This window comes from Cnephaeus nilssonii (assembly GCF_951640355.1).
Source record: "Cnephaeus nilssonii genome assembly, chromosome: 10".
In the NCBI taxonomy this organism is placed as follows: Eukaryota; Metazoa; Chordata; class Mammalia; order Chiroptera; family Vespertilionidae; genus Cnephaeus; species Cnephaeus nilssonii.
Window position 1 is genome coordinate 53,506,165 of NC_137081.1, and position 15,472 is coordinate 53,521,636.

The 15,472-nt window shown below is 39.0% G+C and overlaps 1 protein-coding gene across 7 annotated transcripts in view; it reads right to left on the bottom strand.

Moving 5' to 3' along the window:
- The window catches only part of SLC4A10 (solute carrier family 4 member 10), a gene marked incomplete at both ends in the record, with an annotated part of 246,251 nt that overhangs the window by 5,846 nt on the left and 224,933 nt on the right, over window positions 1-15,472 (bottom strand). For all 7 annotated transcript variants that reach the window (XM_079782957.1, XM_079782954.1, XM_079782956.1 and 4 more), the window contains 2 exons: window positions 1,046-1,162; window positions 4,108-4,175. In XM_079782957.1, coding sequence (XP_079639083.1) covers window positions 1,046-1,162; window positions 4,108-4,175 — 185 coding nt within the window. The remainder of the gene's footprint in view (window positions 1-1,045; window positions 1,163-4,107; window positions 4,176-15,472) is intronic.

Below are 15,472 nucleotides of genomic sequence, written 5' to 3' on the forward strand. Positions count from 1 at the left end.
TTTCAAACCCTTTTAAAGAGCTGAGTCGTCATAGGAATACCATAAACAGTCTGATACTGGATCTAAGCCCACGACTCTGCATGCCTTTTGCCTCCCCAAAACGCACAGAGAACATAGGCTGACCAGGTTTCTAGAAGACACCATTTAACATAAGGAAATACAATTAAGGAGTAAGTTTGAGGGAGAGGGTCTTACCTTTGGGGAATCAGCTTCTAGAGTGATTAGGTAGGGGAGCTTATGACAAAACGTAATATAAAAATTAAGTAGAAATAGTTAATTTAAGGTCATGAAAATAAAGGAACTTAATAATTAAACATGGTCCCAAATCCCTCAATCACTCTTTAATAAGATATATTAGCATAACAGATTTTTCTTTAGGTCAGCATCTAAGCAGGCTGATGGTTTGAATATTTTATTTATAAATTCTGGAAAATTTAGTTGGAAATCCTATGATGACTCTTGATGTTTAAGGACACACTCTTCCCCCAGCATGCATTTAAAACTATCATCTGCAACTACAAGAGTTGTTTGTTATGCTTTTATACAGAGAAGAATGGATAGAACTTTCTGGAGCTGAAAGTTTGGGGGTAAGGAGGTTAGAGAACATTTTCAAGGGGTTGAGTAGGAGACTAGAAATATACAAAATCACCATTTTACATTTCATATGAGTTTTAAAGAGGACATGGGGGAGTGCAAAATGTGGTCAGACATCGACAGGGTTCCTGGGAAGTGGGTGATAAGGGAATATAATAAAATCTTACTGCAAAAGACTAGGCCAAAATGAGTGTCCAAAGATGTCGTGCACTGGGACCCATTTATAGCACCATTACTCCCCACTGTCATAGTTTTAGAGTGAACTTTTAATTTGAAAGGGAGATAAAAACAATACCAACTAATATGATAATTACAATTTCTACCCACTTTTCAAAATAATTTTCTGAAATACTTTAGATTTAAATTTGATGAAATGTTCTTATATTTTTGCTAATGGATTCATGTCAATAGCTGGGATCAGTATAAATCTATATTATATTAGAATTCAAACCTTTTAGAAGGAAAGCTTGACTCCTTTTCTTTTGAGTTATCGGCAGTAATCAGAAGGTTTCTCCACAAGGCAGTCTTGGACATTTCATCAGAAATATTGATCACAGATGGATCATCTCTAGATAGTTTACCCAAAATGAAATAATAAACAATAAATAAGCAATTGAAGATATTTAGTGATAGAAACAAATGTAAGACAACCGTGTGCCTTTATATAGATATAGTACTTTTGACAATTAAAAATTAAGAAGTATTGAATAGTTTTATCAATTATTAAAACATTTATGAAAAATAAAAATCTAGACAATATTTTCTAGTTACATAGAAACTTTGGCTACAGTTTTCCAAATTCATTTCAAATTATAGAGATCAAGTGCTGCATGTTCACTGCTTAGCGTCTTTCCCTAACATTTGTAGCACAGCAGACCCACTTCACTCTCTGCTTAGACTCTACAGTGGCTCTCACTCACTCAGAGAAAAAGGAAAGTAGATGGACTATAACACTCTGTTCCCACCCTCACCCTCCTACTTCATCTCCTGCTCTTATTCCTCTCCAGCCATCATGCAATGGCTTCCTGACTGTTCTGAATCACCATAAGGCTTGTTGCTGCCTAACAACCTTGTACCTGCTCTTCTTTCTGCCTGCAATGTTCCTTCACAAACCTTTCCCTCCTTTGTTCAAATGCCACCTACTCAGACAGGCCTTTGCTGACTACTCTATTTAAATTTTCTATTTCTATCCCCTCAAAGCACTCCCATTCCTCTTTTTTCACTTTTTATTTTTATTGTACTTTTCATTATCTGAAATAGTATACTATTATATTTGTTGGTGTGTTTATTTTCTGTCTCCTCCTCCCTCTAGTTTACTTGAATATAAGCTTTATGGAGGATTCTTAAACATTGCCCCACTGCTGTTCCCCGTCAGAGCCTGGCACTTTATACTTACTCAACAAATATCCTATATAATGAAAGACTAATATGCTAAGTGTCTGGTCATCTGTTCAACCAATCAAAGCATAATATGCTAATGATATGCTAAGGCCGCTCAACCGCTTGCTATGACGTGCACTGACCACCAGGGAGCAGATGCTTTGGTAGGTTAGCTTGCTGCTGGGGTCTGGCCAATCAGGACTGAGCAAGATGGCCAGACTTGCCCTGGAGCCCTCCCATGGCCCCTCCCTGGCTGGCCAACCTCCCACATCCCTCCCTGGCCCAATCAGGCACCAGTGGGGTCCCTCGGCCTGGCCTGCACCCTCTCCCAATCCAGGACCCCTCAGGGGATGTCAGAGAGCCGGTTTCAACCGGTTCCCGCAGGCCAGGCTGAGGGACCCCACTGGTGCACTGGGCCTCTAGTCTGTTAAATAAATGAAGGCACCCTGTGTATTTGGCTGGGGTCTTTCCCAGTGGCTGGGAGAGCTTGTAATATCAGCACTTATACCAAGCTTTATGCTTTTTTTGTTTGCATTTTTAAATGGCACCAATTATAGGTGACATTCATAATGTTCCAAAACATTCCCAGGGCTAGAAACACAACCAAAATGCAGCAGAGACAAATCATAGGCCAAGTCAAGGAAAGTTTCATTGATTGAGAAAATAGCACTCTTCTCACTACACATAAAAAAGATTCTCTGCTGTGAAAAAAGAAAGAAAAGAAAGAAAGAAAGAAAGAAGGAAGGAAGGAAGGAAGGAAGGAAGGAAGGAAGGAAGGAAGGAAGGAAGGAAGGAAGGAAGAGGAAATCCTAGCCTGACCTCACATGGCTTTCATTGGTAGTTTTCACAAGAGGGCAACAAATCCAAATTTTAAGAGAAACACTAAGGGTCTAGAGCAACACCTTGGGTCTCATAGGCCCCGTTCCTTGCCTAATCTAGACATGTATTCATTAATTCCTCTAATTCACCTAGCCTTTGGGAACTCAAAGCATAAAATCAAGTAATTCCCAAAAAAGTGTCACGTGGAATACAAGATTTTTAAGATATGTGACAGTCTTGTGAGCAACTAAGTTTGGAAAATTCTGGATTAAACCATTGAACTTTTTTTAATGCAATACTATTTAGATTTCTGAATATGCCAATGTGCTTTGTGGATTTACAAACTGGAATACAGTACGGGATATTTTCCAAACTTATTTAACTACATAATCCTTTTGAAAGTGGTACCATATGAAACTAGGTTTCTATAGAATACACTTGAGAATATGCTGATTCAACTAAATAATCAACAGGACTTTAAAACTTAAATATTGTGTTTAAAAAGATAAAGTACTTTCTATACTTTTGCCTGTGCTTAAGTGGTGCATAATTATATATGATTTAAATCTAGGAAATATGATTTTACAGTAAGACCCTGAAGATCTAGAGACTATTTTTTTTTAACACTATGACAAATTTCCTCCTCAGAGAAAAGTCTCTTCTGCTTTTTTACTAGAATTGCCTTATATTATTCTTAAGTACTTTGAGAACATATATAGAATTTTTTAGCCAGATACTTTCAAATTTTTTATTGTAATTTATAGGAGTTTGCTTTCTTTTGCTATATCTTTGTGCATAAAGACAATTAGTATATTTTAGAGAATTACATAAATATGCCCTAAAATGACTGGTAAAATTTCCCTTAACTTAGGAAATAGATTACCTCTTTGGAAGTGCCTTTTAGGGATAATTTCACAGAGTTTAAACATTTAGCTGTGATCAGTTTAGTGAATACCTAGCTCATTTATCCCAGAATTGAATCTTGAGCTGTCTTCAGATGCTACTTTCAGAGGATACGAAAGAGAGCTTTCATATCCATTATAAAATATGAGAAGAAAAGACTTCAAACAGTAGCTCCATGCCCGCGCCCCTCCCCCCCCCCTTCATTTTAAGCTACTTGGCCACAGTCACATAGCTATTAGTGACAAAATTTACTACTGGGACAGAGTAATCTAATTCCTAGTTTCAGTTCTTTCTACTTTAATACAACTTCAGTGAACCTCTATAGGAATCCATGTAGTACAGAAATTTTAATAGAGCATATAACAAAATGTGCCATTTCTCAAATTGTCTGTTTTCACCTTTCTATCTTACCTGTAATGCCCTTCCAACGGGAGTTGTACTGTACCCTCATCTTCCATAGCTAGCATACTTTGTTCTTCCTGGAAAGATAAATGTAAAATACATAAAGTGAACCTGATGAGTCTCCCTTTTACATTGAAGAAGAAACACAGATTAATGTTTCACTATCTCATTAACCCCAGGACCTTCCACTCTGTTTGCACTCATCAATGCTAGCACAGGTCCTTTCAATGAAGAAAGCATTCACTACTAAGAACACAAGTAATTAATGAGAGTCTCATATCACAAAGTAATTTAAATGCTAACAACAGTCTCTTTCATGTTAATTTCCAAGTAGATTTAAAAAAAAAAAATCGGAAAACCAAGATGGCGGCATAAGGTAAACACCTAACTGTTGCCTACCACAACAATTTTGAAACTACAACTGGAAAACAGAGCGCACACCGTCCAGAACCACCGGAAAGCTGGCAGAGTGGAAAACCTACAACTAGAGAAAAACAGAGAGGGGGACGCTGAGCCTCAGGAGCTGTGGAGGTGCGGAGATCCGTGAGCGCGGAAAGGGCGGGCGGCTGAATACGCGGCAGGCTTGCTCGCAGCGCGCAGAGAGGGAGGGCAGCAGACGCTGCGTGGCTAGCTTTCTCGTTTGGGAGAAAAACAAAACCTCCCGACTGCACTGAAATCCAGCTGCGGTCGGGGAGAAACTGGTCTGTTTGGCAGCGGATGAGGCTCGAAAGCTGCCTTCTCTCAGAGGCGCGCAGCCATTAATTCGGGCACGGAGAACCCGCCCCTCTTAGGGCGGAGCAGACGGGAAACCAAGTTTGTCTGCGCCATTCTGAGACTCCGCCCGATCCAAGCTGAGCACAGCCCTCCCAGTGACTGAATTTCTCGTTCGGGAGAAAAACAAAACCTCGGGTCTGCACTGAAACCCAGCCCCAGCTGGGGAGAAACTGGTCTGTTAGGCAGCGGGAGAGGCTCGAAAGCTGCCTTCTCTCAGAGGCGCGCAGCCATTAATTCGGGCACGGAGAACCCGCCCCTCTTAGGGCGGAGCAGACGGGAAACCAAATCTTGTCTGCGCCACCCTGAGACTCCGCCCCATCCAAGCTGAGCACAGAAGCTCTCCCAGCGGAGACACTGCTGATCCTCATAGCCAACTGGCTTGGAGACCAATTCCCCCCAGTGAAACCAACAATCCCAACCACTCTGAACTCCAGTTTCTGGGGACACACGGGGGACCCAGACGCCTACGGGACTCTCGGCCATCGGTCGGAGAGTGAGAATGACTTTTCTGTCGGTGTGGACGACACCAGACTTCAACTACTCTCATAAGGGACACATTCAAGAGGCAGACTCAGTGAGCACCAAAGCCCTACTGTGTCTCCAGCACAGCAATTCTTCCGTTATAGACAAAGCAGGCCCTCACAACCAATTGGACTGGAGGTCAATTCCTCCCAGTGTACCAACAGCAATCAGGGCTTTTAACTACACCAAGACTTTCCACTCAGCCCACAAAGGGGAGTATCAAGAGCGACCACCTAGGGTGATAGGGGAAGCTGAGCTACCAGCCCCTATAGGTCACCGACCACACAAAGCCACTCCATCAACACAGGGAGGCAGCCAAAACGTGGAGACATCGCAGTATGTCACAAGTAGGAGAGATAGATGAAAGCAAACTAATGGACGACACAGTGTTCAGAACCATAGTTATAAGGTTACTCAAGAATCTTCTAAAAACCACTGATAAACTTGAAGAGACCTTCAAGGACCTTAATGAGAATACCAAAAAAATGGAAAAGGACCAGTCAGAAATTATGCATACACTGTCTGAAATAAAGAATATACAGAGTAGACCACCACACCCGAAGAGTCAAACCAAAGATCTGGAATATGAGGAAGAAAAAAACACCCAACCAGAGAGGCGGGAAGAAAGAAGAATACAAAAGTGTGAGTATAGCATAAGGAGCCTCCAGGATGGCTTCAAGCGTACCAATATCCGAATTTTTGGGGTGCCAGAAGAGAGAGAGCAAGATACTGAAAACCTATTTGAAGAAATAATGACAGAAAACTTCCCCACCTGGTGAAAGAAATAGACATACAAGTTCAGGAAGCGCACAGAACCCCAAACAAGAGGAATCCAAAGAGGACCACACCAAGACACATCATAATTAAAATGCCAAGGGCAAAAGACAAATAGAGAATCTTACAAGCAGCAAGAGAAAAACAGTTAGTTACCTACAAGGGAGCACCCATACGACTGTCAGCTGATTTCTCAACAGAAACTATGCAGGCCAGACGGGAATGGCAAGAAATATTCAAAGTGATGAATAGCAAGAACCTACAACCAAGACTACTCTACCCAGCAAAGTTATCATTCAGAATTGAAGGGCAGATAAAGAGCTTCACAGATAAGAAAAAGCTAAAGGAGTTCATCATCACCAAACCAGTATTATATGAAATGCTGAAAGGTATTCTTTAAAAAGAGGAAAAAGAAGAAAAAAGTAAAGATAAAAATTATGAACAACAAATATCTATCAACAAGTGATTCTAAAAATCAAGTGAATTCAAAATCTGAGGAACAGAATAAACTGGTGAACATAATAGAATCAGAGTCATAGAATGGGAGTGGATTGATAACTCTCAGGGGGAAAGGGGTGCCTGTGTGGGGGGTATGGGAAGAGACTGGACAAAAATCATACACCTATGGATAAGGACAATGGGGGGGGGAGGGAACCAGGTGATGGGGAGATCTGGGGGGAAAAAGGGAGAAACAATTGTAATAATCTGAACAATAAAGATTTATTTAAATTAAAAAAAAAATCAATCTGCCCTAACTGGTTTGCTCCGTGGTTAGAGTGTTGACCCGAGGACTGAAGGATCATGGGTTCAATTCTGGTCAAGGGTATGTATGGCAGTTGCAGGCTCAGGGAGTGTGCAGGAGGCAACCTATCAATGTGTCTCTCTCACAATGATGTTTCTCTCCCCATCTCTTCCCTTCCCTCCTACACTCACTAAAAATCAATGGGGGGGAAAAAATTCTCCATTGAGGATTAACAAACAAAACAAAATCAATCTAAATGTTACAAGGACAAAAGTATGAGTAATATAATCATTTTCATTGTTGTAAAGTTGAAATTATATTCCCAAAATACTCTATTAGAAGGGAATGAAAGATGTATTTAGAGCACTGGTTCTCAAACTTTAGTTTACATTAGAATAATTTAAAGGCCTTGTTAAAAATACACATTGCTGGGCCCCACCTTCAGACTCAATAGGTCTGAAGTAGGGCCCAAAATTTTACATCTCTAATGAGTTTCCAGGGGACACTGATTATGCTGTTCTGAGGACCACACTTTGAGAACCATTATTGGAGAGACTGGAGAGACTTGGAAAAAGATAGTAAAAGATATCTTCTTGTATGGACCAAAACACAGATGTGTTTTCCACTTAGGGATGCATCTTAGGCTTTTGCTTTATGCTTCAGGTTTCTTCTTATAATGACAATATCCCACCCTTCCCAAAGGGAGGAACTGCTTTATATATTTATTTCTTCAGATATAACATTTTATAACTATATATTTGGGATAAAGATAATCTTGTTACCATACTGAAATGCCCTGCTTTAGTTTTCAATAATGTTATCATCAACTTCTTTCCATACAGCAAAAAAGAAATTTAGTTATCTGTAGATTATAGCTCCAGTTTAATGCATTTGTTTTCAAAGGGTCAATTAGTAATGCTCAAGTTCAGAGAACTATTTGGGGCCATTAAAAAATCTTAGAATTATTGTCTTAAAGTCCAAAAATGGAATTTTAAGTTGTATAAAGAGCTAGGCAGCTCCCTGACCAAATGGGAACTGAAAAGAGAAAATACGAATAACCTAGAGGCTTACTGCCTTCCCTCTTTCAGTAGCTTAGCAGTAGCTTGGCTGATTTAAATCGGCTTCCAGAGAGACATGACCTTTGGCTGATGTCATTATTCTTGGCATGCAGGGCTGTTCTTAGCAACCTCTGTATGCTGACCTTGGCCCTCATCTTGCATGTTGCCTAGTCTGAATACCACTAGCCGTATTTCTTGTTACTTTAAAGACTTAAAGGAACAGTGTTTGCTAGAGTCTCTTCAACTAACCCATGAAAATATAATAATATAATATAATATAATATAATATAATATAATATAATATAATATAATATAATATAATATAGGCATGTCTCATTTTAACTCTTGTGGTACTTGCTTCCACATCCAACCTGTTGACCAAGGCAGGCTCCTCTGCTGGGACCTTGGCCATGTTGCATACAGAATATCTATACCCAGGCTTATGCTGTGGAACAGTGGAGAGGCCAGGGGAGTGAATGATTTCTGCTGTCTCTCTGCTTATCAGTGCCCCGCCCCCCAAACCCTATGTTACATTTATACTCTGTGGTGCCAATGGTATGTGTCTGTTACCTTTTTGCATTGCAGAAATCAACTCTATTCCCTTTTTCTGTTGTTCTTCAAGAAAAATTTTTCTTTAAGAGCCATCATATGTTCTTTATTACTTGTGTATTATGCTTAGTCCCCTTGGCATTTGGCAGTGCTATTAGAATTAACTTATGGTAAATAGATACCATATTTTCCAGCATATAAGACAACTTGTTAACCCAGGAAAATCTTCTATACGCCCAGTCGTCTTATATGCCGGAAAATACGGTAGTACCATTTGTTTTAAATTACACATTTAAGCATCCGAGCAGAGCAAATCTGTAGTTTAGATTGAGGTATGTCTTGTAAATAGGTTAGTCACTATACATGGAACATAATATACATGACATGTTAATTTATGTGCACATCCTTGAGGCCACGAACAGAGCATATATATCCTTTCAGATAGATGTGGTTATTTTTTTTTTCTAGAGAAAAGGTTACCTAAGTGAACATGGATGAACATAAAGAGGAAACATTCAGTGATCCCAAATGCTATTTAAGTAAAACCAAGATACAAGCAAAATGCAATTATTTCCTTGGTTATCCACTGAAAGGTAAGCTTGGTACATAGTATCTTTCCTGACCAACTCAGAATAAAATCTCAAAAAGCCAAGTAGAAAGGTTTAATAAAGGAGTAAAGTCCAAAAAAGCTAAGAGAAGAACAGTGCCATCAATGTTTAAGTGACCTGGCAGCAGAAAACCAAGACTCAAGATTCAATCTAACAGAAAAAAAATAAAAAAAATTGGACCAAAGCTTTGGGAACAATTTTGTTTTTTCCTCAGATGATTTTCCACTTTTCTCTCAAATTGCTTTCAATAATTATTTTGCACTCTGTGGCTTGTTAGCATGTGTGGGCTTTATACTAGTCATAATTCTATCCAAACAAAAGCTCATCACCTCTAAAGATAGCATTCCCAAGCCATGCTTATCTGAAGAGAACGTGGCAGAGCAGCCGCTGCCTTTCGTGCCAGAAGGAGGCTGGGTGGGCCCCAGTGCTCTGGATGGAGGGCCGGCTGCATCCCAGGCAGCACTGAGGAAGCCAAAAATTGAGACTTTCTGGGGAGGAGCAGTCAAATCAGGCACTAGCCGTCACGACAATCGCAACCTAGTTTATCTCAATCATACAGTAAAAGAAAGTGAGAGCATAAAGCTGAGTATCCATCTCTTTTTAAGTCAGAAGTACCTTAAAATGAGTTCTATTCAGCATTTCATTTGCACAGGGTCCATCAAAAATATGCTGAATCCTACCTACAACATGGTGAAGATCTTAAAAGGATGATGATCAAAGTCTACCCAAGAACATTTGAAGGGTTTTGCCAATTTGACTAGAGGAATATTCATACTATGATTCGAATACTGTATTTTAATTAAGATAGTCCAAAGCCTTCTTCAGATACCAGATAAGTGAAGGACAGTTAATTCTATATCCAGTGAAAGGCAGGAAAATTGAGGCTTAAAAAAAATCTATTCAAAAGCACCCAAACATTTACTGAGCATGTATTATGAGATAGGCATAATCTAGCAGCTATTCATAAATCCATTTAACAAATATATATTAAGCATCATCTACATGACAGGTAGTCTCCTAGGTACTAGGGATACAGCAATGAAAAGGAAGATATAAACCCTACTCTCAGAGGATGAGAAGCGTCACCTTAAAAACTATAGGAACAGAGAAAGTGGTATCTGAGCCCATCTTATTTGATCAGTTTGGTAGTAGAAAGGAACAATCTCTAGGTAGTAAAAAGGAAGAAACTCTAGGTAGGCCAAGGATAAAAGTTGTCTATAAATAAGGTGTATTTGCATGACAATAAACAACTAGCCTGGCTGGAGCCAAAGGTCTGTGCTGAGTATTAGTGAAAAATAAAATTGGAGTTAAATTATGGGGTGTTTTGATCAATAGGATGCTATATATAAAATTGTATTATGAATCTGAATTATATTTTGTGATAGCATAAAAAATACCATGTTACCTAACAAATGCTCTACCTTAGTGAAATAGGTAGCATCTGTTACTATATCCATATCTCAGGTAAAGTCTGTATTTATGTAGGAGCCCTCAATTAGCCCAAAGTGCAAACAACAGCAAAGAGCCAATGTTCACAAAAATTCTTAGAGTCTCACTAGTAGATAGAGAAATATTCAGCAATTTTAGAATTCATAGATTTTTAAGAAATAGAGGGGACTTCAAGTTTAACCCCTTTATTTTATCAAGAGAAGAACAAGGAAAGCCAAAGAATTATGAATTCCTAAATTAGTAATAGAATAGATAATGCTGCAAAAATTACAAACATATTATATACTAGAGGCCCGGTGTACAAAATTTGTGCACGGTGGTGGGGGGGTGTCCCACAGCCCATCCTGCACCCTCTCCAATCTGGGACCCCTTGAGGGATGTCCAAGATAAACGGGTGGTCGGACATCCCTCTCACAATCCAGGACTGCTGGCTCCCAACTGCTCGCCTGCCTCTGTCTGATTGCCCCTAACCACTCCCCTGCCAGCCTGATCGACGCCTAACTGTTTCCTGGCCGGCCCGATTGCCCCTAACTGCCCTCCCTGCTGGCCTGATCACCCACAACTGCCCTCCCCTGCAGACCTGGTCTCCTCCAACTGCCCTCCTCTGCTGGCTCAGTCATCCCTAACTGCCCTCCCTGCTGTCCTGATCGCCCACAACTGCCCTCCTCTACAGGCCTGGTCCCCCCCAACTGCCCTCCTCTGCCGGCCCGGTCACCCCTAACTGCCCTCCCTGCTGTCCTAATGGCCCACAACTGCCCTCCCCTGCAGGCCTGGTCCCCCCCCAACTGTCCTACCCTTCAGGCCTGGTCTCCTCCAACTTCCCTCCCCTGCAGGCCTGGGTCCCCACCATCTGCTCTCCCCTGCAGGCCTGGCCCCCTCCAACTGCCCTCCCCTGCTGACCTGGTCTCCCCCAACTGCCCTCCCCTGCAGGCCTGGTCCCTCCCAAATGCCCTCCCCTGCAGGCCTGGGTCCCCTCCCAACTACCCTCCCTTGCTGGCCTGGTCTCCCCCAACTGCCCTCCTCTGCTGGCCTGGTCACCCCTAACTGCCCACAACTGCCCTCCCCTGCAGGCCATCTTGTGGTGGCCATCTTGTGTCCACATGGGGGCAGCCATCTTTGACCACATGGGGGCGGCCATCTTGTGTCTTAGAGTGACAGTCAATTTGCATATTACTCTTTTATTAGATAGGAAAATATATTATATACACACATATATACAATATGTTTAATGCCATAAAATATTATATCTCTAAGAGGTATTTTTTAATACTCCCAATAGATAGAAGAGTCAACACATACATGAAAGCCAAAAAGAAATAAAAGGGGAGAGGAGTAGTCCACACAGAATTCATATGAATAGATGGATGCAACATATGTTTTTCATCAGAATGTTTGATTGTCTCTAAATGACTTATCTAAATTATTATAAAATACAAAAGTTCTGATAGAGTAACCTTGGATTTAGAAGAGTATATTCTGGAGATACAGACTGTGATTTTAGGAAGTCTTATCTCAAATTTTAGCATGCATCAGAAATACCTGGAGGTCTTTTTAACACAGAGTACTGGCCCCATCCCCAGAGTTTTGAATAGATCTGAGTAGCATCCAATAATTTGTCTTTCTAACAAGTTGCAGGTGTCGGCTGATACAGCAGAGATCCTAGGACTACACTTTGAAAACCCACTGCTTGAGGAAAAATATGCTGGCCTCAGTCTAAGGTTCAATTAGAAATAACATTTGTCTGTGTAATGATTAAGACATGCTTCCCAAATCCACAACCAATTCTGATCTTTCTTAGCAGTAAGACATACTCTGTGCTAAGTTTAATTGCACTTGTTTTTAGATTGCTTTTGTATCTTCTTGGCCTTGTTCATGATCATGCTTCGTATAGATCACAAGTCTCACTAGCCCCCCTTTTGCCTTTTTTTATAGCGTACATGTTAGAGTGAACCTCCTATAAGCCAAGAGGTGTTACTACCATGATCACTTCCCAGAGTTCAATTTCCAGGATTTATTGAACACTAACTGCCTTCTCTCCCCACCCAGGAGCAAACATGCTGCTAGAGCTTTCTGCTTTTAACAGCAGCCCTTTTGTCAAATGGGGTACAATGTCCTAGAGAATATTTAAGTAGCAAGGAAGGCTTGTTGGTACTCTGAGCACATTTGGACATCCAGAATTTGATTCTGCTGTCTTCCCTTTACACAGAGCAATGTGCAAAATGTCAGGGTTCCAATATTCATTTCTATCCTGATTATAATCCTTTCTTTCTAAAAACTGAAGCATATGCATATGCATATGCATGAAGTACATGAAAATTTGGAACAGAAGCTCTGCGACCTTGGACTGGCCTGTTGTAGCTATTTATTCTGCTTAACTCATTATTGAATTTTAAGGTCAGACTAATGTTTTCTTAATTCCGTAAGACCAGAAGTGGGTTACTGATAGGAAAACCCTGGTGTATAAAGGTATAAGCTTGCAACTACCATCAAAAGGACAAAAGGTGAGAATACTCTACTAGTAAATTTGAGTCTCTGGGAGTTCAGACATTTCTGCTATTTATCACCTTCCAGATCAAATCAAAGTTACTCAATTAATTTGAGTAATTGCAGAAATGCAACCTTTCTAGACTTCTTGTCCATTTACCACCTCAATGCACAATCTCCTGGATAAGTGGGCCTTGGAGGACCGGCCACAGGAAGGAGTCACATCCTTCAGGAGAGTCCCCAGCCTCACAAGAGTGAAATTCCGTGATCCAGGTGACCAAGTAGAAAAGTATTACGTCTTAAATCTTCTTATTTCCAAGTTAGAAAGTGAACATCTTTAAATTTCTTTTTCTTCCTCCAGTTGTCAGATGGAGAATTTTTTTTTGCACTGGTCATACCTATATTTTAATGTTTGAAAATGAATTATTTTTTCACTGTATTATTGGTCCTCTTGTTTCTTTCCATGTACTGAAGATCTCATGAAAGTATTATCATATTAATCTATCTGAAATTTTAAGTGTCGGTAAACCTGCCTGATTTAATGTATTGCAACTTTTTCTCATATGCATATCTGAAGGATACCATTGTAAATCTGCCTTGATAAATCTCTAATGTATTTTGTATCCTTTTGGAAAACATGAGTTCTATGAAATATAGCAATTTTTAATTACTTCTAAAATCATTATCATCATAATCAGAAAATAGTAAACACCCATTGGAGTGCAGTGGGTCTATGATGGAAAAAAGTTAGAAGTTCATTAAATAGTGTCTCTGCCTATCTGAGATTAATAAATTCCAAAATGGACACCTGGCACACATGCATATAAGTCCCATACATATGTGGCCATGAGAGTGGCTCTGTGCAATGGAAATGGCAGATTCTAATACATTTATGATTATGATCATATTTGTTCTTTCTCCCATATTTGTTGACAGACATATAAGGGAGAAATTTAAAAATTTAATGATAAAAAATTAAAGATAATATGTTATATAGAAATATCAGTTTTCATTTTACGAAGTTCTAGAAGGGCAAAAAATGTCCCATAGTATGGGTATGGCCTAAGGAGAATGCTGTGGAAGAGATGACTAGAGGGTTGGGACTGTTGCCATCTTTTTCCTACAGAAGTAGTAAATATAATTGACATAAAATCAAAGCAAAATAAAAAAGGTAAAATTACACTAGCTACTGCTTCAGTATACTTAATAATATTCTCATTATCAGAAAGATTGAGTGAAAGCTCATATGTTTTGAATTCAAAATTATCTTATTTGGAATTTAAAGCTTCTTAGAAATTGCTTTAAACTTGAATAATTTTAATTAGACCAAGTATGGATAATTTAAGCCTTCAGAATTTCTTTATTCTGATGCCCATCTTATTTACATTTGATTTATACCAAATTTATGTCATACTTTTTGAAATAGTATCTGATGATGAGAGCAAACCTTTACCTAAAGCCCAAAAATTAAATAGAGACTATCAAAATATCTTTAAGTATTATTTTTAAAATATCTCATACTTAAATAAGAATATATCAAACAGAAAAGTGAAGTAATGATACATTTATAATATGAATTTTAAATAATATGATAGTTCAATTTTGTATTATTATTACTAGGAGTATGAGTTTCAGTGTGCTTTCTACAATATTTGAGAAAACTGAAATATTCATATAGTGTTAAAATACATCATCGTGATTAGTTCCTAAATGTGGTAATCCACTGTCAGTGATGGGACACCATAGAATAGTGAAGAAATATCAGAGTCACATATTATGTAGCTCTATTTGTAGAAACATCTGTGCAAAAATCTCATTAGACTTTGTGACCTATCAAGCCTCACCTAATGAATGAATAAAATCTAAGACACTGAAAGGTTTTCAAACTGATTTCCCAAAGGCAAGAGGAATATATCCATGGTCTGAGAAAATATACTGTAGGTAAGAAAATGAATACACTTACTAACCACCTTGTAGAAGAAGGAAAAGTGGAAAGAATGTACAATTGTCATCAAATATTTTCTTTCATCTTCATTTCTATTCACATGGAAATTTTGCTCCTATCTTTTATAATTTATGGGTTCAATCATTCTGGTAAATTATGTAAGGGTCACTTTTTTCACTTATACTCCCAGACTTAAATCTGAATTTTAAATACTCCATAAAACTTAAATTGTTTTAATATATGAAACAGGATAGGATAAATCAGTAGTCCATAAAAGCAATTAAATCCAAAAAGTTTCTCAAACAATAATCTTAAATCATTTTGAAAGCAAATCAGATCAACATATTTTCCTCTTAAGCTTTTAATCTATTTCAAAAATAAATCATTTTATCTTTGAATTAAAATTATCTTTTGATTAAAACTTTGTCCCTAGAAAAATACCCACAGCGATAATGTTTCTTTTTTTGTA